Raw genomic sequence first — 14,052 nt, forward strand, 5'->3', positions numbered from 1 at the left:
CTGTGAGTCAGTGTCAGGGCCTAGCCAAGTTCCTTGGGAGCCACGTTCCTGTTCCCTTTGCCCCCCACCCCCACCCACTGTCAGGAAATAGCCTCTGAATCCCTGTGGGGAGAGGGAAGCATTAGGGAAGAGTTGAGCAGAGCACCTAGTCATTATACCTACAGCTCTGTGGGGATAGAATAACCCCTACTGGGTTTGAGTGTTGGTAGCATGTGGGGGTAAGGTTCAGCCAAAGGCAGGTGGTCCAAAGATCTCTTTACTTACTGAAATTGGTAAAGGTGGAGTGCAAGGCAGGAGTCCTGAGGAGTCACTGTCTTAGGAGATTCCTAGTCTGCAAGAAGCATCACCTCTGGTGGTGGTAGTTGAAGGGGACAAGTAAATAAATGGATGGGAGCCAGTGGGTCCTGGAGAGGAGGTGCCTAGAAGAGGCCAGCAGGGGTCCCTGTCTCCAGACTTCCAGCCTTCAGACTTCCCACTGCCCTTGCTCCACCCCTACCCTCTTCAGTCCTTTTTAGCCTCTTCCATCGCCTCCAGAGATGGCATAGACTAAGTGTGGGCACCTGGTCTCCATCCTCCTCCCCTACTCACCTTTCTGAAGCTCCCCTTCTTTCTGAACCATGCCTGAGTTTACCTTCAGAGTCCTTTTATGGCCTTCCTCCTATGTTCTCTGTCCTCCAGCCCTATAGCTTATTCTCTGCTCCTTCCTACCCTCCCTAAGACATGAGGAAATTGAGCAATAGGGACATTGAAGAAACGGGAACAGGAGTGAGTAGAGGAAGTTTGGCCTATGTCACTGATTCCAACCTTTTGACACCGTGGGCCTTCCCTTTTCCATCTCTATGGGTGCCGTATTTTGACATACTTTTCTCTCAGATTGCATTTATTGATGGTATGCCCTGCTTTTCCATTTTTAAGAGTCATGGAACATGTACAGTGTTTGGTCAGTGCCCTGGCTAGCATGAGATACCCTGACTTACCATATAAAATTGATGAAAGTCCAGCCAACATCGAAGATGTGTGATATTTTAGTTAGCCTGAGTGCTGGTATCTCAAGTAAAAGCATATTTAAAAATACTGGATGAGCCAGTGGACCTGTCTTCAATGCCTTTCGGTACCTCAAGAAGATGGTCCTGCTCAAGGAAGGTCTAGAGTTCAGGAAGCTTGTCCATCAACTAACCAGCCAACGCATACCTAGTGCCCCCTGTGTGCTGGCCTTGAACTCCGTGTGCAGAGCAGGGTTCTGTGGGAGGATACTCAGACACTTCACTTTGGAGAGGCCAAATAGGTAGAAAGATGGCAAAGAATACAAGGCAAAATTGTGCCCTTGCCGTTAACTCCTATAGGAGGAGCTCAGAGAGGAGAGACAGCTGTCACCTACATGGTGAAGGAGGTCGTCCCAGAGGAGGTGGGCTTCCGGGGGTGGGTTCTGCACCAACAAGGGGTGGCCCTGTCTAGAGGTGGGCCTCCCCCCATAGCTCTTTCACTCACACTTTTCAGATGTGGAACAGATGGCCATCGACTGGCTGACGGGCAACTTCTACTTTGTGGATGACATCGACGATAGGATCTTTGTCTGCAACCGAAACGGGGACACGTGTGTCACTTTGCTGGACCTGGAGCTCTACAACCCCAAGGGCATTGCCCTGGACCCTGCCATGGGGTGAGGGGCGAGCAGAGGCTGTGGGGGAAGGGAGAGCGTTCAATGTCCACAACGCAGCTAACGTGCCCTCTGCCCGCAGGAAGGTGTTCTTCACTGACTATGGGCAGATCCCAAAGGTGGAGCGCTGTGACATGGATGGGCAGAACCGCACCAAGCTGGTCGATAGCAAGATTGTGTTTCCTCACGGCATCACGCTGGACCTGGTCAGCCGCCTTGTCTACTGGGCTGACGCCTACCTGGACTATATAGAGGTGGTAGACTACGAGGGCAAGGGCCGGCAGACCATCATCCAGGGCATTCTGGTGAGGGGGAAGCTTTTGCAGGGGAGCCATTTTCTAGGCCTCCCAGTGAGAGGGGGGACAGTGTGGGACAGTCTCTCTGGTGGGAAGCAGGGTGGACATGGAGAGGATATGGCTTCCACTCTGGTGGAAACAGTCATTTTAGATACACCTTTTACTTCCCTTTTCTCACTTGATCCTTACAATGACGCCTGGGAGGTAGGCGGGCCAGTGTCTTAGTTCACTTTTGGTGGATGAAAAAAAAGCAGGGTTCAAAGAGGTTAAGTGATTTGCCTGAGATTACACAGCTGAGAAAGAGCACTGGAACCTAGTCTAGAAGCCTTTCCAACTCAGAGGTGGCACCTCCAATCTGGGATCATTAGGGTAACCAACCATCCCTGTTTGTCCAGGACTGTCCCAGCGTTAGCCTGGGAAGTCCCACAAACCAGCAAATCCCTTTGTCTTGGACAAGTTGGACAGTCAGTTACCTTGGATAAGTTATGTGGGTAGCGAGGGCTGTTACCAGGCATCATTGAGGCAAGTCTGCCCTCTCAACTTCCTAAAGCTGGGGGCTGGAGAATGTTTTCTGTGGACAGAGTTTAGGGCCCAACTCTACTTCAGTCCAAAATCATTCCATCATCTACTGTATGCCTAAATCTCTGGGGAACATTGTTCCTGCCCTTGAGGGGTTTGAGCAGAGTAGATGGGGTAAGTCCACAAATCACCAGACAGGGGATAATAGCCAGAGAGATGGAATGTGAAAGGAAAGCCTGTGTCTGGTTAGAAGATCCCAGAAGTTCTACAAAGAAACGCTCTGTGAAGGATAAGTGGGATTTTGACAAGCAAAGATCTCAAAAGCAAGAAAATCCAACCAGAGGATACAGGAGTAAAACATGGAGTTAGACAACCATGGAATGAATTTGGGAGTGCGAATAATGAAATCTGGATGGGAAGCCAAGGAGCATTCCAGGGTCAGAGGGAGGATTCCCTTCTCCTCTTACGTTGACCATTCCTGCTTGCCCATCTCAGATTGAGCATCTGTATGGCCTGACCGTGTTTGAGAATTATCTCTATGCCACCAACTCGGACAACGCCAATGCCCAGCAGAAGACGAGCGTGATCCGAGTGAATCGATTCAACAGCACTGACTACCAGGTCGTCACCCGTGTGGACAAGGGTGGTGCCCTCCATATCTACCACCAGCGGCGTCAGCCCCGAGGTGAGTGGGGCTCTTCAGCCCCTTTGTGGACCCTCCTATGGGAGCCCCCGGTTCTCTCATATCATGACTACTTCTTGTAGCCATCCACCCTGGACTACGTCCCCTGTCCCCTCAGATTCCCTTGCCAGCCCCTTCCTGCCCTTCAGCCTCCAGATCCCACCTCCAAGGAGCTCCTGCCCCCCATTCTGCTCAGAACATAGGTTGTTCCTCCCAGTTCCCTGGCTGCTTTAGAGTAGAAGCACCTGACCACAGGCGACGGCATGACTGTCTCCCCTGATCACAGAAGCCCCTACCTGAGAGCCTGAAGGCTAGGTTATGGTGGGGCAGAGAAATCCTAGTCCTGTGGTTTCTGAATCTTCAAAATGGGACAATAAGCATAAAGACCACATCTGGGTGGAGGGAGGGACAGGGGTGGGGTGCCCGGCTGGTTCAGTTGGTGAGACATGTGGCTCTTGATCTCAGGGTTGTAAGTTCAAGCCCCACATTGGGCGTGGAGCCTGCTTAAAAATTAATGAATGAATTAATTAATTAAAAAGACCACAGCAGGATGGAGTGTGGTCAGACTTCAGGACATCTTCTCAAGACCTGGGCACAGGGGCTCTGAAGAGTCCTGACTGGCGCTCTACTCTGCCTGCAGTGAGGAGCCACGCCTGTGAGAATGACCAGTTCGGGAAGCCAGGTGGCTGCTCCGACATCTGCCTGCTGGCCAACAGCCACAAGGCGCGGACCTGCCGCTGCCGTTCCGGCTTCAGCCTGGGCAGTGACGGGAAGTCATGCAAGAGTGAGTGACAGGGAAAGGCCTGTGTGCCTGCTGGGATGGGGTGGGGCGGGATTCTTATCTGCCTCCTTACAGCTGGCTGTTTCCATCAGAGATGCAGAGAAATGAAGGGATTTACCCAACATTTTGCTTCTAGTGAGGGGCATAGAAGGAATTTGAACCCACATCCGAGAACAAGGCTTTTCCCACTACCCTACTCGGGCTCCATAGAAGGCTGTCAACTGGCCCATTCACTTCATTCATTCATTTTTTCACTCATTCACTCGACAAATATCCAGTGAGCATGTACTACGTGTCTGGCACTCTCCTGGCAATGAGGATTCAGCAGTGACAAGATAGATGTCATCTCTGCCTTCCAGAGCTTGTAGTCTGGCAGAGGAGACAGACAAATAAAAATAGCTTCGGGTGGTACCTGGTGTTAGGAAAAAAATAGAGTGGAATGTAGACTTGCTGATGACAGTGAGGGCTCCAGGTTAGACAGAGGGTCAGGAAAGGCTTCTCTGTGGAGGTAGGAGTTAAGCCAAGCTCTCTATGAAGTGAGGAGTTGGATCACGTGAGGACCCGAAGGCAGAGCTCCCTGGCAGACGGAACCTACCGTGCCAGGCTCCAAGGCTGAGAACGGCCCAGCATGAGTGAGGGGAGGCAGGAAGGAGAGGTTGGATGGGATTCTAAATGGGATGAGGAGCTCTTGGTGACTTTCCAGCAGAGAAGTGACGTGATGTGCTTCACATTTGTAAGGAGATCATGCTGGCTGGCCGCTGGGTGGAGGATGGACAGCAGGGAAGTGGCAGGAGGCCACTTCTGCCCTGTAAGCAGGAAGCGATGTGGCTTAGATAAGGATGATAGCAGAAGTGGTCCAAAGTGATCAGATTCCAATCAGATTCAGTGGGCACTTAACTGAAAACATGCTACTTGTTACTCTTGCCGCATTTCCCACCCCCAGAGTGCGTAGGCTGCCAACCAGGGTGCTGTCCCCTGGGCTTTAGATGTTTATGCATCTGTCCATGTGGCCCAGACCCCCTGCTACACCCATATCCCCTGACCCAGGAGAGCTGGGGTTTTGCAGATCCTTGGGCACATGTACCTAACTTTGTGTCCTCCCTCCCCCCTCGTGCCTGCCCTAGAGCCAGAACATGAGCTGTTCCTTGTGTATGGCAAGGGCCGGCCAGGCATCATCCGGGGCATGGATATGGGAGCCAAAGTCCCAGACGAACACATGATCCCCATTGAGAACCTCATGAACCCCCGGGCCTTGGACTTCCATGCTGAAACTGGCTTCATCTACTTTGCTGACACCACCAGCTACCTCATTGGCCGCCAGAAGATCGATGGCACTGAGCGGGAGACCATCCTGAAGGACGGTAAGGGCCCCCAGTGAGGGAGGTGTACAGACAGGACCCCCGAGGGGCACCCACCTGGGACAGGAAGCAATTGGAGGCCTGGGCATCGCTTTCTCAGTGCCCTTTCGGCATGGAGAGTCCCCTGCTGACTGGCTGGCTGGGCTGGTTGGCATGGAGATGAGGGGATAGACAGATTGACCCCTGTGTGACCCCCTTCTTGGCTGAGCCGAAAAGAGGCAGGAGGATGGATGGTTAGGCAGCGTGGGCTGTCCTTGCCAACCCTTGGGAAAACTCGGGGTCTCTCTGCCATTGGCTCTGAGCCCCAGAGCTGCACGCAGTACACAGCCCACGAGAGTCTTGAGGCCTTGAATAGGAGCAGGCATACCAGCACATGATTGCACACGGAAGGTCTGTGCAGCCAGACCTCACGGCCACCGGAGCTGCGTGTTTACTTATCCTGAGAAGAGTATGTTTTGTGAACTGAATCCAGTTTTTTCCTCTGAGCTGCACGGGCAGGTCAACAGTACTTTGTCTCTTGAATATCCATCTGCGTGGAGGCTCTGAGCTCCTGAGTTCCGCCCTGTTCCTGCTGGTTGTTAGGAATTCCCACACTTGGGCCCCCGGGACAGGGCTCCCTAACCAGTCATCTAGCTGACGCCAGTTAGCGCTCCCCACCCACCCCCACTGCCGTTGGCTCACAGAACCTCAGCAGTCAGCAATCATAAGACTTTGGGGAAATCAAAAGTAACTCATCAGGAAAAGATTGGGGTTCCCTATACCAAGGGAACTGCTATTTAAGCCTGAGATGAAGCCTTTGGGTCAGTGAAAAATCACTTCCTGATTTATTCGTTTTGTTAGCTCAGGATTTTTCGGCCTGGGATCTTGTGTCACACTTGTGCCCAGAGCCACCCGCACACTGCTCCAGCTCACCCCGGCTCAGGCTCATGCATGCCCTCACATGAGAGGTCGCATCCACCACACAGGCTTATGGGCTGCCATGGACAGTTTTCAGAGACCCTGGGCCTCAACACGGATGCGGTGGCAACACAGTCTTCTCAGCTCTTTCTTCCAACCTCCCACCCTGTCCCACCCACCCTCTAGGGCTTTCCACACTCCCTGCTAGTCAGGTTGCTCAGAGGCATGTGTAGCCTGAGGGTCAGAGGCAGGCAGTCTTGAGCTTCCTTTGAGGCTCTCCATTGCCCCCTTCACTCCCTGCAGGTATCCACAATGTGGAGGGTGTGGCTGTGGACTGGATGGGGGACAATTTGTATTGGACGGATGATGGACCCAAGAAGACCATCAGCGTGGCCAGGCTGGAGAAGGCTGCTCAGACCCGCAAGACCTTAATCGAGGGCAAAATGACGCACCCCAGGGCCATTGTGGTGGATCCACTCAATGGGTGAGTCTTCCCAGGGCCTTGGGGTAGGAGGAGCCAGGAACTGTGGGTGTCAGAACTGGCAGGTGAGACAGAGAGTGAACGGGGATGGCAGCCTAAGTGGAGTGCTGAGGCAGGAATCAGAAGCTGAATGGGGAAAAGTTGCCCCATCTTCAGGACAATGGGAGTGATGTCTTACACACATACATGGAGATCTGGTCCTGTCACTGCCAACTCAGAGCCCTCTATTGGCTCCCCTGGCCCTTGGAGTGAGACCCACTTTCCTTATCAGGCCTGGGGTCCTACAGGATCTGCTTTCATCTCCTTTGACCTCATCTGCACCTCTTTTCGACTCTTGGAAACTCTGTCCCCACTGCCCGCTGTCTGTTCCTCACACACCCCAGCTCTTCCTGGCTCAAGGCTTTTGCTCTGGGACTTCCTTTGCTGGAGCTCTCAGACATTTGCAGATCTAGTCCCTTGTCATCATTCACACCTAGGCCTCAAATGTTACCTCCTCAGAGAGGCTTTCTCCACCTGATTCCCAGTCTACTCTCTATATCATCTCCATGCTTTGTGTCCTTCCTGGTTTTTCTCATTCTCCAATGTGTGTGACCTTCCAGTTGACTTGTTTCTTACCTGTACCCCTGGGTAGGATGTGACCTCCAGGAGAGCAGGGGCCTTGTCTGCCTTGCTCTCCACTGGGTCCTTGACTCACAGTAGGCACTCAACAAATATTTGTTGAATGGAGGAATGAAGGAAGGAAATGTGGGGGCTAGGGTTGAGCAGGAAGGAAGCCCCCCAGGAGGGGATCTGGCATAGCACACGTGGAGTGGGATCACACAGGAGGCTGCTGATGGCAGGGGTAGCCCATGTGGTGCTGACCAATCACTGCCCACAGGTGGATGTACTGGACAGACTGGGAGGAAGACCCCAAGGACAGTCGACGAGGGCGGCTGGAGAGGGCCTGGATGGATGGCTCACACCGAGACATCTTTGTCACCTCTAAGACAGTACTTTGGCCCAATGGGCTGAGCCTGGACATCCCAGCTGGGCGCCTCTACTGGGTGGATGCCTTCTATGACCGCATTGAGACCATACTGCTCAATGGCACAGACCGGAAGGTGGGCAGGCAGGCACCTGTGTGGGGGTGTTCATGTGTGCACTGCCAGACCACATTTGTGTGCGGATGAGGCTTCTTATGTGTGAATGTGTGAGTCTCTCTGTATCCAGGCCTGTGCGCTTCGTACATGTTTACCTACGTACCGATGGACGTGCACACCGGTGTGCTGTGTCTTATGTGTTGTATTGCTTGAGGATTGCCTCTGTAAGAGTCCATCTGTGATTGTATGTTGTCTGCAGGCTTGACACTCATGTGCACACCTGGGTGTATACCTTGTGTGCACCTTGGCATGTTTGTGCACACACACATGGCACGCTTCGGTGTGTGCCTGCTGTGTTCGCCTCTGTGCAAGTGCAGGATAACTAGAGATGGCATATATGTACGCTTTTTCGTTTGGGTGGCCATGTGTTTTATGAGTCATGTGCCTACGAGATGTGTGGACTAAGCTCTTTCATAATATATGAGGCCCTTTATGATATGGCCCCTGACTATCTCTGTGGTCTTATTTCTGCCCCTGTTCCCTGTATCCCATTATTTGAACAAGCAACACTACACAGCTTGGAAATTCCCAGCACACAGCATATCGAGTACTGCCTTCTGTGCTGTTGCTTATGCAGTTTTCTGCCTCCACCCCCACTCCTCCTCACCCGGCACACTGCTCAGGGGCCACCTCCTCTAGGATGTTGTCTCCAGACCCCTTTTCCATCCTGGATTGCTGTGTGTGCCCTCCATGAGACATACACAGTCTTTTTCATACCACAGCTTGGCCCTTAATAGATCCTGGCAGGTGTTTGTTGGATGAAGAAGCGAACAGATGAATTCTGGCTGTATGCTCAGTACTGTGTGTGTGTGTGTGTGTGCGCACATGTGTGTTGGAGGGATATGAATGAATATGGATGGATACAAGGGAGGACAAGGTGGACAAGTTCCCCATCAGCATCCCACTGGGTCCGGTGTCTAGCACCTCACTGTGTGCAAAGCTATCATCCTCAGGGGCTCCCAGGCTAATGGGGGAAGCAAGACCCATATCCAGGACATGGACAAATGAGTAAACAAAATGGTGATCCCCCTGGGCCTTCCTCAGGCACCCCATTTGTCTATAGCTCCTCAGTAACCTCCCCTCAATTCTTAGATTGTATATGAGGGTCCTGAGCTGAACCATGCCTTTGGCCTGTGTCACCACGGCAACTACCTCTTCTGGACTGAGTACCGGAGTGGCAGTGTTTACCGCTTAGAACGGGGCACAGGCGGTGCACCCCCTACCGTGACCCTTCTGCGCAGTGAGCGGCCCCCCATCTTTGAGATCCGCATGTATGATGCTCAGCAGCAGCAAGGTACCCCCTGGGGCTGGGGCCAGTGAGGGGGTGGTACCTAGACAGGGCGGTAAGGCTACTCTGGGGAGGGGGGTGGTGAAGGCACTCCCCAGGGATCCCAGGCTCTGACTTTTGAGGCTCTCAAGAAGAAAGGCCCCCAACCCAGTTGACTTTGTCTTCCCTGTCTCCTTCCCTGCCCCATGCCTACGTGTTCTTTTCTTCAACGTGTTCATTATCTTCTCACCACTTCCTCTCTTTCTCACTCCTCACTTCAATGTGTCTTTTCCCTGTCCTCTCATCTCCTGTCTCTGGCCTCTGCTGACTCTATGACAACCCTGTCCTTCCCGGCCCCTCCCTTGGCCCCTCCTTTGCAGTGGGTACCAACAAATGTCGGGTGAACAACGGTGGCTGCAGCAGCCTGTGCCTGGCCACCCCTGGGAGCCGCCAATGTGCCTGCGCCGAGGACCAGGTGTTGGACACAGACGGTGTCACCTGTTTGGGTATGAGGTGCCCAGCCGGGGCGGGTGGCCTGACAGTGGTCCTCAGCAGGAGGGGCCACCGTGTCCAATCAGAGATAAAGGAGGAAAAGAGGGTCCTGTGGGGGCAACAGGAGGCAAGGGATGGGGAGGGAGCAGGCTCTGGGGGCCAGGAGGGGGGTTTAGGGAGGACTGGGTGCTGGGAAGAGTTAGGGAGAGCGCAAAGATTAGGGGAAGCTGAATGATGATCAGGACAGCTATGGAAAGGGGAAAATATACTTTTACATTTGTCTCCCCTTGATTAAAGTAATATAACAACAGCTCTAAATATTGGAAATTAGAGAAGTGAAAAAAAAGCCCGCATCCCACCAACAGACACCACTATATTGTTAGCATTGCAGGAAAGCGAACACCACCTTTTTGGGCCAGGTGGGTTACACGGTTGGTTTTCTGTAGCTGAGATCATACTGTACATAAAATGTGTTCCACCCTTTGGGGCTCATATGTGTCACAGCATTTTCTGTGTTATTGTTGCATTATTTTAAACAGCTTCTTTTTGAAGAAAAGTAGGTCATGCTCATTGTAAAAAATAAATAAACAGTATAGAAAAACATAGGAGAAAGTACAAGTCACCCAAATACCATGTGACATGGATGTCACTCTTACCATTTGGGGGGACACCCTCCCAAACATGTCTCTACATGTTTCCCTTTATTTATTTATTAAAAAATTTTTTTTAACATTTATTTATTTATTTTTGAGACAGAGAGAGACAGAGCATGAACGGGGGAGGGTCAGAGAGAGAGGGAGACACAGAATCCGAAACAGGCTCCAGGCTCTGAGCTGTCAGCACAGAGCCTGATGCGGGGCTCGAACTCACAGACTGTGAGATCATGACCTGAGCTGAAGTCGGACGCTTAACCGATTGAGCCACCCAGGCGCCCCACATTTCCCTTTATTTAAACTAGCCAGGTTACACATGCTCTTTAGTTTTCTGCTTTTGTCACTCGACAGTAGGTCATAGATACGTAAGCAGAATTTTTAATGGCTGAAATATATTTCATTAGTAAACGTTCCGTAACTTACTCAACCATTTCTCTACCATAGGACGTTTAAGTTATTTCTGTCTTTGTTATAATCACAGCTAACATTCATTTGTTGAGCACAGATCAGGTGCCAAGATGTGATTTTAAGCATTTCCCATGCAGCAACTTGTTTACTCCTTAAAATATTCATGTAGGGAAAGTATTTTTATTATCCTCAATTCACAGATGAAGAAAACGAGGCCCAAAGTTATAACAGGGATTTGAATCCAGGAAGTCTGACCCAGAGCCTGTTTTTTTTTTGTTTTTGTTTTTGCTTTTTGTTGTTTTTTTTTTTTTTTTTATCACTTGCTATGCTATTTCCCATATCTTCCTGCCTTCCCATATTGGATGGTTTCCTTAAGATAGAATCCCAGAAATGAAAATGGGTCAGTGGGGCCTTAATGGACAGCTAAGAATGAGTGACTAAGGCCAGGTGGAGGGCAAGAGCATTGACAGAGAGGGGAACTGAGTGGCCAGGGTAATGGAAGGATCTGCACGGATGTTGAAATCACCAAGAATTAAAGCAGGAGAGATTGGAGGAAAAGTGACACTGAGCCATCAGCTAAAAACCTTTAAGGATGATAGTAAGTGGCCTGAAGGCCCATAGAAGTAGGGGTTGGTGTAGTCTAATAACATGAAAATCAGAGCTGATTTTTCAGAAAGGGGAGCAGAACAGTCTCGAAGCAGTTGCACGGAGCAAGACAACACATGCCAAGGCCCAGTGGTCTAGGGCCACAGGAGAGAAAATAGGCACCCACGGGACGCACAGAAGCTTCAGGGATTAGAGCGGGGATGAGAGTTGGACAGGTCAGAAAGGCTGCAAGCAGAGCTTAGGGTGCAGGGACAGGAGCCGACCTGGGAGCGCTGGGCTTCTCCATGTTACCGACGAAAATGCAGACAAAGCACAAAGTGATTTTACTGCTGAGTGCTCAAGGTAGACGGGGGGTGGTGAGGTGGCAGTGATGAGGGTGGAAGGGTGGAGCCTGCAGAGTTCTGGGACCTGTTTTCACTCCGGCTGGTAGAGTTCATGCATCTGTGAAGGAAAAAGTCCAGGCACCACGACAGGGCTCTGGGGGCCCCAGGGGTAACTTCCAAGAAGCAGTTTGTGGAGATGACAGGAAGCTGGTGAGAAGTGGTCTTCTCAGGAGGGAAAAAAGTAAGGGGTGGGGGGCTCTAGGCTCTCTTGGAAGCTGCTTCTTCTCGGGCCATACTGCAGTACTGAAAGTGTTCAAGTAAACATCACCCTTGTGGCTTGAGAAAGAGTTGCGGTTTCCATCCAGATTATTTGTTTGTGAAGAATCACGCCCTAGGAAAGATTACTGTCTGCATATCATTTAAAATAATACAACAGGCAAACGTAGTACAGAGAGCTGAGCATCTGTCCCATGACCTGCGTCTGACTTTCCCCCCACACCCCTGTGGTGCCCACAGCGAACCCATCCTACGTGCCCCCACCCCAGTGCCAGCCAGGCGAGTTCGCCTGCGCCAACAGCCGCTGCATCCAGGAGCGCTGGAAGTGTGACGGGGACAACGACTGCCTAGACAACAGTGACGAGGCCCCAGCCCTCTGCCGTGAGTCTCCCGCCCCTCTCCAACAACTGCAGGGCAGCATGTGGAGAGAGCTGGGTCCTGCCCCTCTCACTGACCCCTGAATTCCTCACTCCCCAGATCAGCACACCTGCCCCTCGGACAGGTTCAAGTGCGAGAACAACCGGTGCATCCCCAACCGCTGGCTCTGTGACGGGGACAACGACTGTGGGAACAGTGAAGACGAGTCCAATGCCACTTGTTCAGGTGTGGGGTCAGAGTGGGCTGCACTGGGCACCCCTCAGGCAGGGAGGCCGGGGCGGGGAGGGGCAGCCAGAGTGGCCTCAGGAAAGAAAGGAGCATGGGGTATTGAGGCAGAGAGGATGGGATGCTGAGCAGGAGGAAAGGAGTGCTCTCCCCTTCCCCAGGAGAACGGGGTTGGCTGGGAGGACTGAACCGGGGTGGGTGGGGAAGGCGGGGACAGATCACAGCTCCAGATTGGAGACAGAAGCAAGTCAGGGTGGATCTTCTTGGAGGATACCAGAGACCCCGTGAGAGATGGGGTGAAGCAGATGCGGGGGTCAGACCACATATGTGGCTTTAAACTTCTCTCAGAGAAATGACATTGAGACCCTTGGGAAGACTTCCTGATAGGCAGAGGACAGGAGGAAAGAATAGGAAATTAAGAGAGGAGGGCAAGACTATGAACACCTGCGCCCATCCCTGTCCCCAGCTCGCACCTGCCCACCCAACCAGTTCTCCTGTGCCAGTGGCCGCTGCATCCCCATCTCCTGGACGTGTGATCTGGATGATGACTGTGGGGACCGTTCTGACGAGTCCGCTTCATGTGGTAAGAGGGACAGCAGGGAGGCTGGGCTGGCATGGGGAACAGGGAGCCCGTCGAATGTGCCCTGGGGTGGGGTGGGGGGGCTGGAGGGCCCCTGAACCTTAGTCCCTGGGTGGTCTTGAGCAAGCGCCTTCATCTCCGAAGCCTGTGTGAGTTTTGTCCGCAAAATGAGGATAATAAGAGCACCCACATCACTGTGCTGATGTGGGGATCCAGTGAGATGATGCAGGAAGAGCACTCAGCACGGGGTGAGTGGTGGGTAACTAGAAGTTTGAAAAAGGGATGCTCAGAGGGATGGGGACGAATGAGCAGAGCTTCAGGCTGAAGCCCCACCACGTAGCTTTCCCATCCCTGTCTGACCGGGCTACAGCTGCTGGTTCCAGGAGGGACCCCGCACTCACCTGCCAGGTGCCATGATGCTGTATGATCTTGAGGGCCCTACTCAGCTGTTCTTTCTCCCTGACAGCCTATCCCACCTGCTTCCCCCTGACTCAGTTTACCTGCAACAATGGCAGATGCATCAACATCAACTGGAGATGTGATAATGGTAAGAGCTTGCCCCCTTTAACCTGCCCTGATTCCTAGGAAAGCTAAAAGCCACAGCCACGCCCTGGGTGGGAGGTAAAGGGGTTTTCGAATCAAGCTGGGGCCTCCTGCCGCCAATCCACTAAAGCCCCACTGGGTTGGCTGGGAGAAAGGAGGACAGGCCAGAAGTGCCATGGGGGAACTAGTATGGACAGAGGGGAGACCGTCCCTGCCACCTGTCTGTACCATTCCTCCCCAGACAGGGCCTGAGCTGCCCTTTCTCGGGCAGAGGCTTGGGGGCCAGGGAGAAATGAGTGAGAAAGGCTAGAGGGGCAGAGCAAGGAGAGCCCAGTGCCCAACTCCCTTCTCCCCGCAAACCCCATCTCCTGGGGTCCTTGGTGCACCCTCCAGGCTCCACCTTCAGGCTCGGAAGCCCACCTGGTGGTCAGCCACGGACCAGGTGATGTCAGCCCTGAGCCACGGGGGCCAGTGCATCGTCATGTGTGTGC

The 14,052-nt window shown here is 52.7% G+C and overlaps 1 protein-coding gene across 1 annotated transcript in view; it reads left to right on the forward strand.

Annotated features, from left to right (window-relative positions):
• The window catches only part of LRP1 (LDL receptor related protein 1), an 81,149-nt gene that overhangs the window by 24,159 nt on the left and 42,938 nt on the right, over positions 1-14,052 (forward strand). Inside the window, exons 7-19 of the mRNA XM_060657219.3 lie at positions 1,498-1,660; positions 1,740-1,962; positions 2,968-3,157; positions 3,795-3,938; positions 5,060-5,296; positions 6,494-6,674; positions 7,549-7,771; positions 8,903-9,104; positions 9,458-9,583; positions 12,076-12,216; positions 12,313-12,438; positions 12,905-13,021; positions 13,485-13,565. Of these exons, the coding sequence (XP_060513202.3) occupies positions 1,498-1,660; positions 1,740-1,962; positions 2,968-3,157; positions 3,795-3,938; positions 5,060-5,296; positions 6,494-6,674; positions 7,549-7,771; positions 8,903-9,104; positions 9,458-9,583; positions 12,076-12,216; positions 12,313-12,438; positions 12,905-13,021; positions 13,485-13,565 (2,154 nt within the window). The remainder of the gene's footprint in view (positions 1-1,497; positions 1,661-1,739; positions 1,963-2,967; positions 3,158-3,794; positions 3,939-5,059; positions 5,297-6,493; positions 6,675-7,548; positions 7,772-8,902; positions 9,105-9,457; positions 9,584-12,075; positions 12,217-12,312; positions 12,439-12,904; positions 13,022-13,484; positions 13,566-14,052) is intronic.

The sequence above is a fragment of the Panthera onca genome, chromosome B4, assembly GCF_046562875.1.
Source record: "Panthera onca isolate mPanOnc1 chromosome B4, mPanOnc1 haplotype 2, whole genome shotgun sequence".
Lineage (NCBI taxonomy): Eukaryota > Metazoa > Chordata > Mammalia > Carnivora > Felidae > Panthera > Panthera onca.